This window comes from Hypomesus nipponensis, chromosome 28 (genome assembly GCF_054491055.1).
Source record: "Hypomesus nipponensis isolate SF chromosome 28, ASM5449105v1, whole genome shotgun sequence".
Lineage (NCBI taxonomy): Eukaryota > Metazoa > Chordata > Actinopteri > Osmeriformes > Osmeridae > Hypomesus > Hypomesus nipponensis.
In genome coordinates this window covers 6026396-6046933 of record NC_140388.1, presented here as the reverse complement: position 1 = coordinate 6046933, position 20538 = coordinate 6026396, and the positions used below count along the sequence as shown (strand labels likewise).

General features: G+C 53.0%; 1 protein-coding gene across 1 annotated transcript in view; it reads right to left on the bottom strand.

Annotated features, from left to right (window-relative positions):
• znrf3 (zinc and ring finger 3) overlaps nucleotides 1-20538 on the bottom strand; it is a 54166-nt gene that overhangs the window by 10281 nt on the left and 23347 nt on the right. Inside the window, exons 2-3 of the mRNA XM_084695011.1 lie at nucleotides 14703-14825; nucleotides 695-769 (exon numbers count right to left, since the gene is read on the bottom strand). Of these exons, the coding sequence (XP_084551137.1) occupies nucleotides 695-769; nucleotides 14703-14825 (198 nt within the window). The remainder of the gene's footprint in view (nucleotides 1-694; nucleotides 770-14702; nucleotides 14826-20538) is intronic.

Genomic DNA, 20538 nt, shown 5'->3' with positions numbered 1-20538 from the left:
GAGGAGGAGCAGAAGAGCCTGCAAGTCCAGGCTTGGCCTGAGGAGGATGAATACCACAGGAGAATTCCTGCCACTAAGAGTCTCTGGGAGGGAGTGACTTGTATTGTGTGTCGGCCTGCTTGCCTCCCTGCCCACCTAATTACTGTTTGAGACGACAAAGAGACAGGGACTGCCCAATGGTAGGAGAGAAAGAGAGAGAGAGAGATCCATAGATCATGTCTTGTCTCTGGAGGTGAGGTGAGCTGGTGTGCACTACCTGGGCAATTATGAGCTCAACCGAGCATGCTCACGGTGTGCTTACAGCTTAACCTGGATATCTCGTTTTCAGTCTTGCACATTCAGCGCACGCACACACCTTGTGTTTATTGCCATGGTCCTGGGAGAGAGCTCGACTGAGAAATGCTATTGTTGGTACCCGCACGCACACGCACAAACATGCACGCAACGAGCTTAGTGGAAATATTCCTCAATGGGCTCACAAAGCAGGGGGAGACGTTCAGAGCTGAGAGGAATCTCTTTGAAGGCAGAGGGAGTAATCTCTGCTAACGTTGTTAGCATGGTGGGCTCGTCTCCTACAGAATTAGATCACACTCAGCATGTGTGCCCAGAAAGTATCAAGTGCGCGTATGTACGCGTGACTGTGTGAGCAATTGTTCATGTGTTGTGTATTTGTGAGTGTGTGCGAGAGACTGACTTGATCAATAGCATCCGGATTTTCTGACACATCAAAGATCACAGCTGTGGCTCCTCTCTGAACTGCCCTCTTCGCCTGTAAACACAGAAAAACATTGCATTCTTTATCAGTGATTTCATGAATAATTCGAATCAACAATAGGGTTAATCAGTGTAAAACTTTCTGAAACTTTTCAGATTACATAAACATCCCTGTTTTTTTTTAATGATCGATTTTCAATGTTTTATTTCTGACCACCAGGGGGCGATGTCTGTCTTTGAATAGACTGACTCCACTGTTTCACCGTGGGACGGGGAGGGAGAAGCAGTCACCCAGTATAAGGAGATGAACAACCAGCACACTACATGGGAGTAATGAGCGTACTGCCTCTCTCGACATGACATAACAACACATAAACAAACAATATCTATGACATTAGGTAACTACCATCTATGACCGCTTTATTTATAACATCCTGTCTTTCACAGCTTGTATAACTGCTCCGTATCCATAATATCTATAACTGCCATGTCTGATATAACATATTTAGCCTCTGCATGTGGCCAGTTTAGCACCACAGCACTAATTGAGAGCTAGAATCCAGATTCTAGTCATGCACACAATCTCAAAATTCCAAACTCCTCCAACTGCTACAGAGGGGGGGGGGGGGAGACAGAGAGAGAGTGAGATCTCCACAGATGGGCAGCAGAACTGTTCTGGTGCTGAAGTCTTTTGAAGCTTCCAGCCAGAGGGCAGAGATAAAGAGAACGCAGAGTCCTAGAAAACTGGCTTCCCCTTGTGGGAAACCCGCCTTATCTAAACTCTCGCTTCTCTCCGACATCAAGTCTGGCCCTGCTGGTTTCACCCTGTTCCACTTACTCGGTGTGAAGTTAAAACGCTCCGTGATCTGACACAGAGCGATGCCAGAACCATGTCCCGATGGCTCTCATCACTCAGCCAGGAGGGACAGCGGAGAGGAAGAGAGAGGAGAGGAAGAGAGAGGAGAGGAAGAGAGAGGAGAGGAAGAGAGAGGAGAGGAAGAGAGAGGAGAGGAAGAGAGAGGAGAGGAAGAGAGAGGAGAGGAAGAGAGAGGAGAGGAAGAGAGAGGAGAGGAAGAGAGAGGAGAGGAAGAGAGAGGAGAGGAAGAGAGAGGAGAGGAAGACGGAGAGACGGAAGAGAAAAGGAAAGACAGCAGAGAGACAAGGAGAGACTGTTCGAAGACGAGCAGGAGAGACGGAAGGAAAGAGGAGGAGGAGGAGAACGAGATTAGGAGCGAGGAGGAGAACGAGAGAGCGTCCGACCGACGGAGGAGGAGAGCTCGAGATCCGGCCATCCCGCGCGGTGCTCTGAGCCTCGCAGCGAAAAAAAAAAAAAAAAAAAGGTGTCACGGACCAAACATGGTCATCGTTACATCACAATCGCTCAGCCCGGCCGACCGAGACCGTGGACACGTTCTCCCTCGGAGGAAATGGCCCCGCTTTGGCAGCCAGGTGGCCGGCCCCCCCTTTTGGGATGTGGCGCTCCGTAGCCTGGGAGCTGTCTCCATGTACAGTTACCCCCCCCGAACCCCTTAGCCTAGCACCCCAAAGCAATACGAATCACACGAAGAAATGTTGGTTTGTAAAACTCTCATCCAAAGCGGCATACAGGAGGGGATTTGAACCTGCAACCTCTTGATCTGTAGTGAAACGTTCTACCACCGAGAAGTAGCCATCCCACCTGGAAAGAGAAGAAAGGGATGGAAGGGAGGGGGAGAATAGAGAGAAAACACTCATCCCTCCACACTCCCGACACTGTTCATTGGAAACAGCCACGTAGCAGGGGCATCTGTGTGGTGCTTCAGCCGTGACCAGATGCTTTCCTGTTCGATGATGTTCGCCAGACCCAGAAGGATAAGAGGCCATCTCAGACAAGAATCAAATCATCCCGACCCCATCAGAAACTCAAACTGTACCAGCCGCGTTGAAACACGCATTCAAATGTCCTATGTTTCTTTAACTTTCTTGGGTCAATGAGATTCGTGTCCGCTTCACATTCGCTAACATCTCTCCCGGTTGCATGACGGGCTTTATAAGAGTTCAAAGCGGGACCTGTTGAAGTCTCACACTCATGTCTGCGTCTGAGGCCAGGGCTTGCTGCTTTGATGTCAGCTATTCCAGTTAATAATTAATGGCTCTGGGTAAGACACTTGCAGAAGAAAGAACCCCCCCCCCCCCTTCTTAGGGAGAAGAAAGAGCCCCCCCCCCTCACCCCCCCCCCCCCCCCCCCAAAGAATCTCCTGTTGGGCAGACACGGCAGTGTAGCGACTTGCCTGACGACAACAAAAATGTACCTAAGGGCGAAAGTCATCCCCCCTCCCTCCCACAACTACTGAGACATTCCCCCCCCTCCCCCTCCCTCCCTCCCTCCCTCCCCGCCTCCCCCCTCCCCCCCTCCCTCCCTCCCTCCCCGCCTCCCTGCCTCCCTCCCCACCTCCCCCAGTCAGGACAGCCCCGGGGAGGACAGGAAGAATGAGGCTAGATGCTTATCGCCTCCCAATGTCCCTCAGAGGAGCTCTACCCCACATCAATTGGATTATGTTGGGTTGGATTATGTTGGGTTGTATCGAATTGGGTTGTGTTGGGATGTGTTGTGTTGGGATGTGTTGTGTTGGGATGTGTTGTGTTGGGATGTGTTGTGTTGGGATGTGTTGTGTTGGGATGTGTTAGTCACATTAGTTCAGATCTAAGGCTGCCATCAGAAATCCTGAAGTCTGTTCCGTCAAAATGGCCCCGGATTTGGAGCGGCGTTCCACCTCCCAGGCTGCTGTACTCCGTGTGCCTGCCATGTCGTGAATATTCAGAACAGGACAGTGGAACCAGAGAGACAAGCTCACCCTTGTACCGGCTAAACTTGGGCCGGAACATCCAGACAACAAGCCTTTCCCAGGCGACCGGAGGCTGCCAAGACCGCAAGTAATACCCAGTCGAGGAAAAAAAAAAAGCAACCCTTCACGATCTGTTCTTGCAGCCATCATGGTTATCGTAATAACCCCTAAGCATTTATATGAATTGTAAACATCATGGTTATCATGGGAACCATAACCCTCTATTATTACCATCCCTGTAAGCCCAAGCCTCCAGTGGGTGATGGAGGGTGAATCCCGTTACTAAGCCATGCTGCCACATAGGGCCTGCCAGCCTGCACCCCCTCCCCCTCCCTCCCTCCCCACCCACCTGACCACCAGTCCATCCATCCATCCATCCATCCATCCGCCTGAGAGTCAACGAGTACACCCTAACCAAGAGGCCAGAACCGCAGCCCGGCATGGTAGCATGTACTGGTCTAGACAGGAGGAAGAGCTGGCCTATGTTTAGCCAACCCTCAGGAACCCAGGAAGAATCGTCTTTGCTTGAAATCTCCCAGGCTGGCCGAGAAAAGAGACTTGTTCTACCAAAGATGGAAAATTGCTAGTCTACATCTTTAAATCGCTATGCTGGACTAGACACACACACACACAGAGTTCCACCTGCCCTCCCTCCCTCCCTCCCTCCCTCCCTCCCTCCCTCCCTCCCTCCCTCCCTCCCTCCCTCCCTCCCTCCCTCCCTCCCTCCCTCCCTCCCTCCCTCCCTCCCTCCCTCCCTCCCTCCCTCCCTCCCTCCCTCCCTCCCTCCCTCCCTCCCTCCCTCCCTCCCTCCCTCCCTCCCTCCCTCCCTCCCTCCCTCCCTCCCTCCCTCCCTCCCTCCCTCCCTCTATAATTAAGGTCATTAAGTCTCCAGAAGGCTTTCCCTCGGCTGTTATGCTGTAATGTCATGTTGCCTCCTGGCTGGTTGCTTTATTAAGAGATAAAGGCATACTTTCCTCCCATGGATTTTCTTATATGTGGTCCCCTCTGTGTGTGTGCGCCAGGAAAGCACTTTTCTACAAAAGGTAAATCTCAGTCCTCAGCATGGCCGTTGTTCTGTGTGTGCAGTGGAAACACCCTTCTCTAATGTTGGTCGAATCCACCGGAATCCTCCAGAATGTCCATTAAGATATTACAGATCGAGTTGCTACATAGAGCACATTCAACCAGGTGGAGAAATATCGCAATCAACTGCTATTATTTTGAACGGCATACACTTGATAGCAGCTTTTAACACAAGCACCAGTCACCTGCATGAAAGGGCTGAATTGACAGCAAGCCTGTAACTTGCACTACAAACAGGAACCCCTTCAAAACACCTCAGCCTTTCCACCCTCTAAACTTCCACAACCAGGAAGCAGAGGTTCCTGGGCTCCCTGTATCTCTCCCCTGGGTCTCCCCAGGCCTGACGACATGCTCCGCTTGACAATCCCTCCATTCTCTCCGCCCAGCAACACACCTCCAGCAACGCTGGGGACTTACTGGAGGCAAGTAAAACATGGGGAGGGGGCAGGAAAACATGCATCCACTGTGAACTTTGTGTACCCCTGACAGGGCGTTTACCATCACTTCAGACCCCTTGCAGTGCTCCCGACGGCTGGATTTGACTTGAGTTAAGTACATGGTAAGGGGGGGGGGGGTAATCCCCCACAACCCCACCTCCTTCTGACTGGTCATGTAAACGCACAGGTGACTCAACGTAAACACAGACGGGGGACGACACTTGAACCACTCTGCTGGCGCCCCGGCGATCATTAATATCTCCGTGGAGACGTGGAACCAGCAAAGCACCGAGCGCGGGGGGGGGGGGGGGGGGGGGGGGCTCACAGGGATGAGGAGCCTGGTGGATGAAGATCCGAGGCCTGTTCTCCATGAAGCGAGTCTACCGGATAAGCCAGGGCAATGTCAGCTGGTCGGACTCATTTCCAGTCGAATCGGTTCAACGAATCAGTCGTTGGAACTTCGTTACCATGGCAACCCATGCTGCCAAGGAAGCAGGGTAACTGTCAGGCTGAGCCTGTGTTGTTGCTTCACCAGATGTTCCTGTAACACTGACCCATGGACTTTCTGGCGTGATGCCATATTTCACTTTTTCTGTTTTTATCACTGTCAGTTAAAAATGTACATTTATAGAAAATCAACATCAATAAATGAAACATTTAGGCTCGTGTCTTAGACACTGATGAACAACGATTTCAGAATGATACAAACTAGGCTAGTTTGTGAAATCAACGTTTAGGTTGAGGCTACATAAAATATGCATATTTTATGTTGATTTTAGGGTTAGGTTTACCTAACACGTGTGTCAATCTACATTACCCCAATAGCGTGATCATAGCTATATAAATCATGTAAAATTGCAAAAACAAACCTAAATCCATGCCTCCATCTTCCATTTCCCCTATACAAAAACCCAGTTTAAAAGTTATTAATGGTTAATTGTAGACTATTTGTTTAAAACAATGTCAAAAAACTCACCTTAGATGTGTTAAGGAGGCCTTTTGTAATCAATGAAGTAAAGACCTATAAAAAAAAAGACCTCAACCTATGTAGGCTATCGTTCATGTCAATCCTGGTGTGTCATTTTATGTTGATGAGGTGGTGGATGAGGGAGCTGTCATCGTAGGCAAAGCGGCTTAAAGAGAGAGTTCTTTCGGGGAGAATGCGCGTGGCAGTGAACATTGCGTTTTGCCGTGGTGGATCGATATGATCCACGTTCTACCTCACAGGCTTCTTACAAATATGGTGCAACCGCAATTATCTTGACTCCTTTGAATCTGATTCGAATTCGTCAGCTTGGGTGAACTAGAATTGGCCTTTATGGAACTGCTTTAGCCCCGACGGACTTGTTTGATAGATAACCAGTTTGGTTGAGTCAGGTTTGGTACTTTAATCCCAGCTTTTTTGAGCAGCCTTTGTGGAACAGGATCCTGGGCTGTTAGCTCCTGGATCGTAGTCTGTCAACAAGGCGGCCATAACCCACAGACCTGAACTGGCTCGGGGCCGAACTGTTAGGGTTTGTTCAGAATTAGAGTAAGTGCTCTACACACACCCCTCTCACTACACACACGCACACAGTCGGTGCAAGTCACAGTGTTCACAGACAACTATGCTTGCTGGTGTTACACTGTGAGCACCTCTGCTGTCCTGGATGGGCATGTCTCTTAGGGATGAGGCCGTCTCTGAGCATGCTTCTTAGGGATGAGGCCGTCTCTGAGCATGTCTCTTAGGGATGAGGCCGTCTCTGAGCATGCCTCTTAGGGATGAGGCCGTCTCTGAGCATGCCTCTTAGGGATGAGGCCGTCTCTGAGCATGTCTCTTAGGGATGAGGCCGTCTCTGAGCATGTCTCTTAGGGATGAGGCCGTCTCTGAGCATGTCTCTTAGGGATGAGGCCGTCTCTGAGCATGTCTCTTAGGGATGAGGCCGTCTCTCAGAGTTGGAGGAGATGGTGCTGGTGTAGGACACGTTGGACATCTCCAGGAAGGACAGAGAAAGATCTGGAACCCAACACAGAAGTTTGTCTTCTGTCAGACTGGGCTTTTTACATGTCCATTCCCTGGATCCACATTGCCTTTTCAAAGTACTGTGAACCTCACTTCTAACTTTCATTTGTAATCCTCTCCTGTCCCCCTACTTCTCCCTCCCTCTTCTCTCTCTTCCGTCTCTCCCTCGCTCCACGTCTCTCCCCTCCTCCCTCCCTCCATCTCTGCCTCAGCGCACAATGTGGGGTGGCCTTTCAACCATCGTTGCATAACCAAAATTATACAATTGAACAGCACAGTGTGTGTGTGTGTGTGTGTGTGTGTGTGTGGCACCTCAGAGGAGGCCTGTGACTTGGCAAACAGCCGGCCCATTACAAACTGGAGCTGTTCAGGAGAGACCTCCTATATTCTCATCAAACAAGAGAACAGTAGCTGGAGTCCTTGGCACCGGCTCCCCACACACATACTACCTAACTAGCTAGCCTCTCAACCTGTTAGTGTAAGCCAGCCTCCATATAATCAGACACGTGCAGGGATTGAACGTGGATTAAACTACGTGTCACTAGCTTTCATTAAGGCTTCATTTTCTTCTCTCTCTCTGCTTGTTCCTGACCCTTCAACCCATACCCAGAACAGCTACCCCCTACCCGACCCATACCAGCTAGCCTTCTACCCATACCAACTACCCCCTCCTACCCATACCAGCTACCCCCTCCTACCCATACCAGCTACTCCCTCCTACCCATACCAGCTACCCCCTCCTACCCATACCAGCTACCCCCTCCTACCCATACCAGCTACCCCCTCCTACCCATACCAGCTACCCCCTCCTACCCATACCAGCTACCCCCTCCTACCCATACCAGCTACCCCCTCCTACCCATACCAGCTACCCCCTCCTACCCATACCAGCTAGCCTTCTACCCAGTGTGCGAATTATACAATGACAATAGGAGGGGTTGTCAAGCATAGGAGTCATACGAGGGGCTACCAGTTTGATACACTCTTCTAAAATAACAAATTAGCTTGGTTTACCTTTAGTTATATATTGTTATTAATGATTAATGATACTCATCTATTAAGACACTGATCATGTCACAATAACTATCAACAATGACTTCACAAGTTGAGAAACAGATAATGTCAATATTCAACACTTTATTTCTATGAATTGATGAATGCACCGAAGCTGCGGTCACACCTACCCATGTGCTCATAGATCACCTTGCTTTCTGCCTGTTCTTCCAATGATCTACACTAATGATCCACACTAGCTTTCTGGACCTAAATAGTTAATGTTCTGGAGAGTCGAGAGCTACTTCACTTCCACCCCCGTAACTAGAACAGATCTAGTATCGCCTCTGCAGATCATCTACTATTTAGGTCGGGCTGGTACAGTTTTGACTCTACCAGGAACAGACAATACGGTCCAAAACCATACGGGCAGTCAAGCCTGATCATCTAGACAGCCACCACAGGAGAGGAGGAAGGAGAGGAAAAGGAGGAGGAGAAAGAGGAGCAGGAGAGAGAGGGAGAGGGAAAGGAGGAAGAGCAGGAGGGAGAGGGAAAGGCGGAGGAGGAGGAGGAAGAGGAGGAGGAGGAGCAGGAGGGAAAGGAGGAGGAGGAGGAGGAGGAAGAGGAGGAGCAGGAGGGAAAGGAGGAGGAGGAGCAGGAGGGAAAGGAGGAGGAGGAAGAGCAGGAGGGAAAGGAGGAGGAGGAGGAGCAGGAGGGAAAGAAGGAGGAGGAGGAGGAAGAGGAGGAGCAGGAGGGAAAGGCGGAGGAGGAGGAGGAAGAGGAGGAGCAGGAGGGAAAGGAGGAGGAGGAGGAGCAGGAGGGAAAGGAGGAGGAGGAGGGAAAGGAGGAGGAGGAGGAGGAGGAGGAAGAGGAGGAGCAGGAGGGAAAGGAGGAGGAGGAGGAGGAAGAGGAGGAGCAGGAGGGAAAGGAGGAGGAGGAGGAAGAGGAGGAGCAGGAGGGAAAGGAGGAGGAGGAGGAGCAGGAGGGAAAGGAAGAGGAGCAGGAGGGAAAGGAGGAGGAGGAGGAGGAGCAGGAGGGAAAGGAGGAGGGTTGACAGATCTCCTCGGAAACATCTCCATTAAGGCGGCATCAGATGGCTCGCCCTTAACAATGTGGCGATACTTGACTTGGGAGGAAGAACGCCTCCCACGATAAAACGGGCCATTGTTCGTTAAAGAAGCACCGTGTCCAGCTCTGGGCTGGGCCCCCCAGTCAGCAAGAACAAGGAGAAAACATCTGGTGTGTGGGGGGGGGGGGAGGAGGAGGAGGGGGTGGAGATGGGGAGGAGGGGGAGAGAAGAGAGGGAAGGGGGAGGAGCATCTGAACCAGTAGAACAGGATCTGGGATCCGAAGCGCATTCGCTGATTAAAAGGGAAGGAGGGCGGCTCTGGAGGATCTCTCTTATCTGAGGTAGACATCTTAGCTGTTAGCCTCTTGGCTGGGGGGGGGGGGGGGGGGAGGTGGGCAATAGGGAGCGGCCTGTCTGGTTATTCCCGGGAAGGAAGGGTTCTGATAAGACCCGACGTCACCTCCTGAGTGAGCACATCGAAGACGCTGCTCTACCTGGAAATCTGATGGGCCTCCGGATAAAGCGAGGCGGCGGCATTACGCAACCGCCACCTCATCCCCGACCTAACCCACCATGGTGCGGATTGCATCATGGTGCTCCTCGCCTCACCTCCCTCCCTCCCTACACACGGGACCAACAAGAGCAGGGTTCTTCATGTTTTGGGAGTAGTTGCCCTGTATGAACTCAAGACTTCCAGAGCATGGCTTCTCACACTCGCACATGCTCGTGCACTCGCAGTCTCTTCCGCGGACATAGCCTGAGCCTTCACAGAAGACACCTGCTAATAGCTGGCTTCACAGGCCACCGGAAGCAGTCCCAGAGTCCCTTGTCACCGCCGGCCAGGCCTGGGTCTGAAGCGGAGCAGTTTGCACCAGTCTGGTCGTCGGTTAAGAGAGAGGGGCTCCGGAATCTCAAAGAAATCAATAAAGGGAGAGAAGAAAAAAAAAAAGGGAGAGAGATAAAGGAGAGAAAACTCCCCCCGCCCCCCCCCCCCCCCCCTCAGCTGCACTTTCTTTTTCTCTCCTTTCATTCCCTCTCTCTCTCTCCTCGTTTGCTCTCCCCCACTTGCCCCATTTTGCCACTCCCTCCTGCCCCCCCCCCCTCCCCCACTCCTTCTTAAGTCCCCCTGGGCTTCTTTCTTCTCTCTGTTAAATAGGGGGCCGAGCTGTGAAGTCTGATAATGGTCATTTTGCCTCCCATTGAACTCTGGGTAATTCTGCTCCGGGAACGACTCACTCGGAGCCACATGACACAAGGAGCTTCCCAGTGACCATGGCAACTGGCTCAGTGGGATCCCCGCGAAGCAGTGATTTAGGGCTCCGCCGACAACACCCCCCCCCCACACACACACACACAAAAACACCCTGAAGAAAGTTGTCCAATGGGGAGAGGCCCTGGCCGGCGAGGAGGGGGGAGGCACAGCAGCAGAGATACTATCGGCAAGTTGAGGTGTACACAAACATGAAAGGAGCACCCAAGAGGCCCCTGGGAAATCCACACTTCTCAGGGTTTGTTCTCGTCTCTCCTTCCCGCCCCCCCCCCCCCCACCACCACCACCACCTCCCCTCTTCTCTGTCCCTTTATTCTCCGTCTCTCTCCCTGTCGTCATGGTGGGGGGACAGCTTACTGTGACTGTGCCGAGGAAGAGGGGAATGGTCACTGTGAGAACTCATTGAAAAACATCACAATCGCTCGTGCCGCACGCTAACACGATCAATACCTCGGATTTCTTGAGGAGGGACTAACAGAAGCTACCACAAAGCCCAGCTGACCAACAGCCGAGGCTGCCGCTCCAGTAAAGCAACAGCTGTCAAACCGAACCGAACATCTTCGATACGCCGACGTCATAAACGAGTTCACAGACATCCCTAGAAGAAGTCAGCCAACAGAACCCCGAAGAGGAAAAATACATCGTGACTCCCGATGATTAACTCGACCAGAGTTCTACCGGGGAGACATCCCTCACAGAGTGCCTGCTTGTGGGCTGCACTGTGGCGGACGCTCCCCCTCTCACTCCAACGCCGAGGAGAACGCGCTGGGGAAAAACACCGCCGATGACTGCTCCATCGACGTTCTCCTCTCTGATGCACTAATCTAGCCCCTCTAGATAAATCAATACCTCAATACCTGTTAAGCCTTTCCAACACAATTCGGCTCATACAAAACAGTCGAAGAGAGAGAGATAGAGAGGAGAGGAAAGGAACACACGTCGAACCTTTCAGCCAACAAGAAACATTATTTCACTACTCGCCAAGGCAATCGTAAAAGTGGGTGCGTGGCTGCCAGTCTATCTAGGTATGTGTGGTCAGAATGAACCTATTTAAGTACAACGCTACCTGTTATAGAGCTAGCAGTCCAATCTGAGAGCAGGACCCTGGCATGCAGTAGCACCGGGCAAGGCATCACCGCTGGCAAACACCTTGCCCAGGGGCTGCCAGTTTGTGTGTGTATGCATGTACAGTCTGAGTGAATGTGTGTGTGTGTGTTTGTACAGTCGCTCTCTCTCACTCGCTCTCTCACATTGACCTCTCCCTGCCCCTTGGCCCACTCCCCCTCGCCCCTCTCTTCCTCGCACCCATACATCCACCCCTCCCCTCCCCTCCCTCCCTCGGGCCCTGGCAGACATGCCAGACAGGGTTAGGATCCAGAAGCCACTTAGCACTGAAAAGTTGCAGCTGTTGGCTGAGCGTCACTGGCGGGCAGTGCCAGAAGACCACAGATGCGGGCACAGAGGCAGGCGCAGGGGGGGAACAGAGGCAGGCACAGGGGGGAACAGAGGCAGGCACAGGGAGGGGAACAGAGGCAGGCACAGGGGGAACAGAGGCAGGCGCAGGGAGGGGAACAGAGTCAGGCACAGGGGGGGGGAACAGAGGCAGGCACAGGGAGGGGAACAGAGGCAGGCACAGGGGGGGAACAGAGGCAGGCACAGGGAGGGGAACAGAGGCAGGCACAGGAAGGGGAACAGAGGCAGGCACTGGGAAGGGAACAGAGGCAGGCGCAGGGAGGGGAACAGAGGCAGGCACAGGGAGGGGAACAGAGGCAGGCACAGGGAGGGGAACAGAGGCAGGCACAGGGAGGGGAACAGAGGCAGGCACAGGGAGGGGAACAGAGGCAGGCACAGGGAGGGGAACAGAGGCAGGCACAGGAAGGGGAACAGAGGCAGGCACAGGGGGGAACAGAGGCAGGCACAGGGAGGGGAACAGAGGCAGGCACAGGGAGGGGAACAGAGGCAGGCACAGGGGGGGGGAACAGAGGCAGGCACAGGGGGGGGAACAGAGGCAGGCACAGGGAGGGGAACAGAGGCAGGCACAGGGAGGGGAACAGAGGCAGGCACAGGGGGGGAACAGAGGCAGGCACAGGGAGGGGAACAGAGGCAGGCACAGGAAGGGGAACAGAGGCAGGCACTGGGAGGGGAACAGAGGCAGGTGCAGGGAGGGGAACAGAGGCAGGCACAGGGAGGGGAACAGAGGCAGGCACAGGGGGAACAGAGGCAGGCACAGGGAGGGGAACAGAGGCAGGCACAGGGAGGGGAACAGAGGCAGGCACAGGGGGGGGAACAGAGGCAGGCACAGGGAGGGGAACAGAGGCAGGCACAGGGGGAACAGAGGCAGGCACAGGGGGAACAGAGGCAGGCACAGGGAGGGGAACAGAGGCAGGCACAGGGAGGGGAACAGAGGCAGGCACAGGGGGGGGAACAGAGGCAGGCACAGGGGGGGAACAGAGGCAGGCACAGGGAGGGGAACAGAGGCAGGCACAGGAAGGGGAACAGAGGCAGGCACTGGGAGGGGAACAGAGGCAGGTGCAGGGAGGGGAACAGAGGCAGGCACAGGGAGGGGAACAGAGGCAGGCACAGGGGGAACAGAGGCAGGCACAGGGAGGGGAACAGAGGCAGGCACAGGGGGGGGAACAGAGGCAGGCACAGGGAGGGGAACAGAGGCAGGCACAGGGGGAACAGAGGCAGGCACAGGGGGAACAGAGGCAGGCACAGGGAGGGGAACAGATGTTGGATATGGTCTGCTCCCCCACTGGTGAGCATGCTGGGTCTGTGTGGGCGCAGTAGTGTGTGTGTGTGTGTGTGTGTGTGTGCACGGTGAAGCCTGGCAGGGGTTATGGAGCGCCCGGGGTATAGGGTTGTCATAGTAACACGAGACAGAAACAAACCTAAGGAGAGCTACTGTAACCTGCTCCAGCAACCACACCTCAGCAAAAACAACAATCCCACAACTTCCATGGACGACAACAACCAAAGCTTTGAGTCGTCTCTCTGAGTGATCATACACGCCGACAGCTCCTGGAGTAAGTGTTATTTCATTACCCGGGAACCTTCCAATTTGCTCCTCGTTTCCCCTTCTCCCAGGGGACCTCCTCTCCAAGTGGCGCACTGAGGGAGTTCTGAGGTCAGAGGTCAACAGGCCCGCGGCGCCCACAGGAACCAGGCAGGAAGAGGCGGAAACAACTGTGTACATATCGGTGACAGGCCTGCACTCTGGGGCGCCGCGGTCCAGCACTCCCGGAAAGAGTAGGAGCTCCACCGACTGCCCCTTCCATCTCCTCCACTTCATCTTTCTATTCTGCTGGCTTTTTCTTTTCCTTTCTTCTGGGATGGCGAGCATTCCAAAAGGCACGTTCTACATCTACGACAGTTTTGCTGACTTGCCGTTTTGATTTTATTCGGCTTCGATTAAGGCGAATTGTACATGTGTGTGCGTGTCTGCGCATTGCAAACGAGCGTGTGCAATGCGCAAGACTGCACGCGTTTTCATATTCAGATGCCACTGACCACAGCAGTCAGAGAGGAGTCTGGAGTTCAGAGGAAGGCCAGACTGTGGTAGGTGCACCACAGGGCAGGGTGGAAGGGCAGGGACAGATGGGGGGGGGGGGGGGGGCTGGGCTGACCGTGGGGGTCCCTGCCCCCCTAGCATGGTTGGCAGGGCCGCGGTGGGTCTGGAGGGCAGGCTGTCCTGGCAGTGTCTGGGAAACGCATACCACCAGCTGTGCCCATCGCCTGGCAGGGGGGCTGTCTAGATGCAACAATGGGGGCAATCCCCCACCACCTCCCCCACTCACCCAACTCACACTCCCCCCCTCTCTAATTACAGTCTTGGCGCGAAACCCAGGAAGATGGCCTCCTTGTTTTGGCTGGTCGCTGCTTCTAATGAGGTGACCGACCAGGCAGTCTAGATCACTTTCACAACACCACCATCACTGCTGGGGCAGGCCAGACAAAAAATGCCCACCAAAATGGCCGACTCTTCAGGAGAAGCCGAATGACCAAAAATAACATCCCATAGCCGGACACTTGTTTTTGGAGGAACTATGGTGAGGGAGGAACGAAGGGATGGAGGGAGGAGGGAGGGATTCAATACCCTCACCCTGAGGAGGTGGAGAAGCGAAAACCAAACAAAACCATCGCTGTGTGAACTGTTCGCCCGACAACCACAGATAGATAACCTGAACAACGCTTAAATAAGGGGAAAAAAGATAGGGAGAGAGAGTGCAACCGACAGAGAGAGACCTACACAGAGACACCAACAGAGGGAGAACTACACAGAGAGAGACCAACAAAGAAAGCGTCGTACCTTCCCCAGGACAGTGAGACAGCTGGGGTCTAGCTCCGGCTGCTCCAGCTTCACCACTCCCACCCAGCCGTACTCGTACAGGTCCTCCTCATCGTTGTTGTTGCACAGCCCCAGAGGGTGCATCTGGAGAGAGCAGAGTCAGGAGTTAGCACACCTGAGGGCTAGCTAAACACAGTTGGAATACATGAGCACTATCTAAACGGAGTTAGGCTACCTGAGGACTAGCTAAATAGTTAGCATACCAGTGGATTAGCTAAACAGAATTAGCATACTTGAGGATTAGCTAAACAGAATTAGCACACCTGAGGACTAGCTAAACAGAATTAGCATACCTGAGGAATAGCTAAATAGGGGCAGCATACAGCATACACACAAACGTCAGTTCACAGACAGGGGTTTGTGACCATGCAGAGCAAGATCTGATTTGATTAACAAAGTAAAAGTTCACACAGTTGGACAATCGTACATATTTAAATACTTCATAGAAAGTAACAGGGTCACTTTGACATCAAAAGCCATTGTAAAGTCCGCACGTCGCAGGCACAGAGGCAGAGTCACAGCGAGACCACATTCACCGGTTAAGATCGAGTCATAACACCATCTACGTGCCACCTAACATGAAAAGGCCTTGCATCAGAAGGGGGGGGGCGCCTTCAAATCTGCCCCTCAGAGGGGTGAAACACCAGCTCAGGAACATGGAGCTAATCTCTATTCCACCCCCCCCCCCACCCCCCAACACACACCCCGCCCTTAGCGGCAGCAGATAATCCACTTGTCACCTATTTTCCATCATAAATCATAAGAGCATTACAACATTAGATCAAATAAGAGGAGGCTTAGCGGAGTTGATTCACGTACAGCACAGTACAATACAGTATTGTGGGCCTCGCTAGTCTAGTCTAGTCCTCCTCAGTAAAAGTCTGACATCTTTTCATAACTGGGGCGGGATGTGCGGAATGAAAATATCTGATAGGCTTCAGGTGGAACGACCATGTGGACCATTCAACGGGTGGTCATTCAGGTGAGCCTTCTTCTAAACGACTAGACTTTCACTTCACAGTCTGTTAAATAGATTGTTAGTTCCGCCTGTCCTGTATGCCGGCTGTCTCTACGCCTTAAAGGGATTGTGAGATCAGCCCGTTGCAAGTCTCCAGTCCTTAAAGGGATTTCCATTGAGCCACACAAGGTTGGAGCATCATTGCACGTTCTAAGTGTGTTGATTTGTGTTGCTGAGGTGGTGTCCTCTTCTAAGGACACTAAAGGAAGTAAAAAGAGAGACAGCCAGAGAGAGACAGACACAGAGAGACGGAGAGAGCCACAGAGAGAGAGCCACAGAGAGACAGACACAGAGAGAGAGCCACAGAGAGAGAGCCAGACAGAGAGACAGAGAGACAGAGACAGAGAGAGAGAGACAGAGAGAGAGAGACAGAGAGAGACAGAGAGAGACAGAGAGAGAGAGAGAGAGAGAGAGAGAGAGAGAGAGAGAGAGAGAGAGAGAGAGAGAGAGAGAGAGAGAGAGACAGAGACAGAGACAGAGAGAGAGAGAGAGAGAGAGATAGACAGACAGAGGGAGATAGACAGAGAGAGCATAAGACGACCTGTGCTCCTCGGCCCTCTGGCCTCCAATCTCTCAGCTCTGCATCACTGGGTGTCCAGCTCCGGGCTATGACAATTGTCCCCTGATAGACTTCTCCCTCCAATGACCTCTAACCCCCAGATTCCAGCACCCCAGCAAGCAAAGTGCAGGTCCACATGATCCGCAGCACAATGTAGGACAACCACCGCTACACCAGGGGGGAGCCAGAAGGATGGGGGGGGGACTTCTGGGAGAAGGGGTTTTGGGGAGGGGCGCTGGTTTGTAGTCAAAGCAGAGGAATGTTAGTGTTCTGCTGTTGTGTGTGTGTGTGTGTGCGTGTGTGTGAGTATGATCAGCCCTGTCTCCCTGTGCCTGCAGCGTGTACTGTAAGGTGAGGATAAAGACCAGCCCCCCCCATCACCCCCACCCGCATCCTAACCCAACCCCCGCTAACACAATAACCACATAGGGCCCGGCTGTAACCACACACGCCCACTGTGAGAAACACACACACACACCTCAGGTGTTGCCTGTCGATAGAATTTCCAAAAGGTTTGCCCTTGAACACGCCGCTCTGTTCTCTGCATGCGGCATCGAGAGAGACATTCAAAAAAAGACACGGGGGTAAAAACTCCGGATGAAAGAGCGAGCGCGCGTCTCTCATCGGCACATGTCCCAAGTCTTTCACAACATAGCCGCCCCTCAGTCAACGCGCACACATCAAAACATTCCAGGAGACGCGCCGCTCCAACGCAGCGCCCAGGGAGCTGCCACGGTCAGAAAGAATGCTCTTCATTACAAACCGCGGGGTGCGTCGCCTCGTCTTTAACATTCATACGGCCATGCTGCTCAACCTCTCTCCGGAGGGTGGAGGGAGAGGTGGAGGGATGGAGAACGGGATCAGAATGCATCACAGGTAGGTTTCCTACGAGCCTTCGGGCAAAAGGGAGGGAGGAGAGGAGTGTATTACACCCACGCACGTTTGGCCTGATATTCTTTGGAGAGCTCTCTCCTTCAGTGCATGCAAAAATGGCAGAGCAAGAGAGACGGAGAGAAAGACAGAGAGAGCGCAAGATAAAGGGATGGAAAGAGAGAGACAAAAGACGGCCTTTACCCCACCTATTCCTCTCCATCTCCTTGCATCTCCTTGCAAGTCGCACTGTGAAATTGATCACACAAAATATTCGCGCAATTCTCTCTCCTCTCTTGCCCTCCTATTCTTCTCTCTCGTGGCGGCCATTTTGGATTCTACCACCAGACAACCACTGAGGTTGGAGTGGGAGACGGCCTCCCACTGAGAGACCTTCTTGACCAATCGGGGGAAGACCAGGAAGTGCAAGCAGTGTGTTCCAGCGGTCTGACCCTGGTAAACCCCCGCCCCCAGGCCAGCGCTGGAAGGTTCCTGTCACGATGAGAACACTGGTCCATTCCACCGCAGGGCTCCTTCCTCCAGACGAGGCTGCAGACTCAGACCCTCTGGGCCTCCACTGCAGGGCTCCTTCCTCCAGACGAGGCTGCAGACTCAGACCCTCTGGGCCTCCACTGCCAGGCTCCAGAGGTTGCTCGTTTTATGGCCTGGGAGAGGTCAATGGGATGGATAGACATGGAGGGAAAGGTTTGGGCCAGCCCTGCCCCCGTGACTCGACGCCCCTCCCACCAAACCCTACCCCAACCCACCCCGCTCTCTCTCTCACACACACACACACACACATTTACATTTACATTTAGTCATTTAGCAGACGCTCTTATCCAGAGCGACTTACAGTAAGTACAGGGACATTCCCCCCCGAGGCAAGTAGGGTGAAGTGCCTTGCCCAAGGACACAACGTCATTTGGCACGGTGGGGAATTGATCCGGCAACCGTCTGATTACCAGCCCGACTCCCTCACCGCTCAGCCATCTGACTCCCCCCCCCACACACGCACACATTTCTGTGTTTCACAGGGGTATCTCCTTACACAGACCAGGTTCTCAATGCGATCATGGAGGGGGATCTCGACTCCTCTCGTCTCTCGGGTGGCGCCTTTCCACTGCCTGGTAGCGGCTCGACTACCAGGGCAGACCTGGGTACTTTTCCTTGGAACCTCTCAGTCCAGGTTCCAAGCAAGCGGAGGCCATACTACCGATGGGCCTGAGAAGGGCGTGGCATGGGACATGCTCCACAAAACGCACCGTTTTTAAATAGCCGAGCTACTATAGCAGCCTAGAATAGTGGACGCAATTTTGGTCATTCACCGAACAACTCGATTGAGTGGCGACACGAAAAACCATGGCGTGGTCAAATAACGAGGATGTGTTGCTGACGGAAGGATCCAGAGAGAGTGGTGTGTGTTGCGTTGAAGACGACCACACAGCAGTTTCATGCGCTATGACGACCAGAAAAGGGCCTGGGCCTTCTGGTAAAAGCTAGTCGAAGTGATCCGGTACCATGAGGTGGAAAAGACTCCATCAGCCTAGCACCTCCAACAGCAAAAACTCAAAACAAGCTTCTGGAAGCTTTCTAGTCACCCCACTCACACACTTTATCCCTGTAACTCCTCTCTCTCTCTTCCTTCCTTCCTTCCTTCCTCCCTCTCAACCTCTCTCTCAGAGGAAATCTAAATGCTAGTCACACCATCCAAACTATTCTTCCCCACCCTCCAAGCCTCCCTCTCCCCCCTTCCCCGTCTTCCTCCCCCACTCTCCTGCAACTCCCACCACCCTGTACATGGAGAAGACACCAGCCTTCTTCCTCACATCTCTGATCCTCCGATCTGTGCTGCGGGTTATTTCACAAGAGCCATAAACTCCAGGATCTCAAATTCATCATCAAGAGATTATGCTCAAATATGAGAAATAGAAAGTGATTCCAATAGATCAAAAGATTTCAGGGATATCAACAAAAAGTCTTAGTATCATAATTTTATAGAGAACCCAATAATCAGAACCAGAATTGTTATTCGCCATGAAAGTTTGCACAGACAAGGAATTTACTTTGGCAGGAGAGCCTTACTAGGCAGCCGTTTTTGGCGCCAATGTCCCCCAGGTATACTTATAAACAAAACTTTTTATAAGCCTCACTTTTTAGGTTGGGATAAATGTAAATTAAAATGTATCGTTTCACAGAATTAAAGGGGAGTAAATAGCCAACTAGACTCATTGCCCCTCCACTCCAACCGCCACACTTAAACACTGAGCTGCAATCCCACCCCCGTCCTATGGAGGGAGCAATCCTGATTTCCTGGAACAACAAACTGTCCTGCCAGGAAGGTGTGTGTGTGTTTGTGTGTGTGGGGGGGGAGGGGGGCGGAGGTCCGGAAGAGGGGAGGGGGGGTCAGTATTTGAGCCAGGCTCCAGATGGGGCCCCTGGAAGAGGGGCCCCCACATCCAGGGGCCCCTCTGAGGTCTTGAGCCCCAACAGCAGCAGCTCTTCTCTGAGCAGCTTTTCAGACAGGCAGCCCTGAGCCTTTTCAAACAAGCCCTGCTCAGAGCTATGTGGCAGTATGTATGGCACGCAAGGCACTAACACACACACACACACACACACACACAACCCCCACACACACACACACACCCCCACACAGACCAGCTGCACTGGGAGCTTTGATGATCTTCAGAACCCCCCACCCCCCCCCCCTTCCTTCCAAAAGCTTTCAGAGAATAGGTTCACCACTTACAAATAGCAAGGCAACTAATATTTAAACTATTTAATGAGGCAGAGCAAGTGTAGAACTAAAGGGGCTCACAAAGAGGGTGATCAATCTTCCGTCCTCATCAACAGGTTGGAGATGCGGGCTGACGGTTAATCCATTTAACTCCATTACTAATTTTCCATAAATTAACAGTCAATGTTTGACATGAGAAACGCTGATAACGTCCAAGCGCGGGGGTGAGCGAGAGAGAGATCCCCCTGCATAGCACACACACACCTTCCACCCACATGCTACCCTGTGGAACAGAACAACACCACTGGGCTGCTCTCTGTGGACAGACTCCTTTACATGTATTCTCCATCACCGGTCTAGCTGGTCCATCTCAGCTCCAGGCAACAGAAGCCCAGATCCACAGAGAGACAGAGTGAGCAGTGACCACAGTAACCATGGGAGACAATCTGCCAGCCGATCCATAAACGAGGGGGAAATATCGGAAAGGTAATCGCTCCCTATCTGTTCATTCTCTCTACCCCTCCTCTCCTTCCCTCTCTCCACCCCACCTTCCTTCTCTCTGCCACTCCCTTCTCCTCCTTTCCTCCCCCATCCTCTCTACCTCTATGCTCCTTCC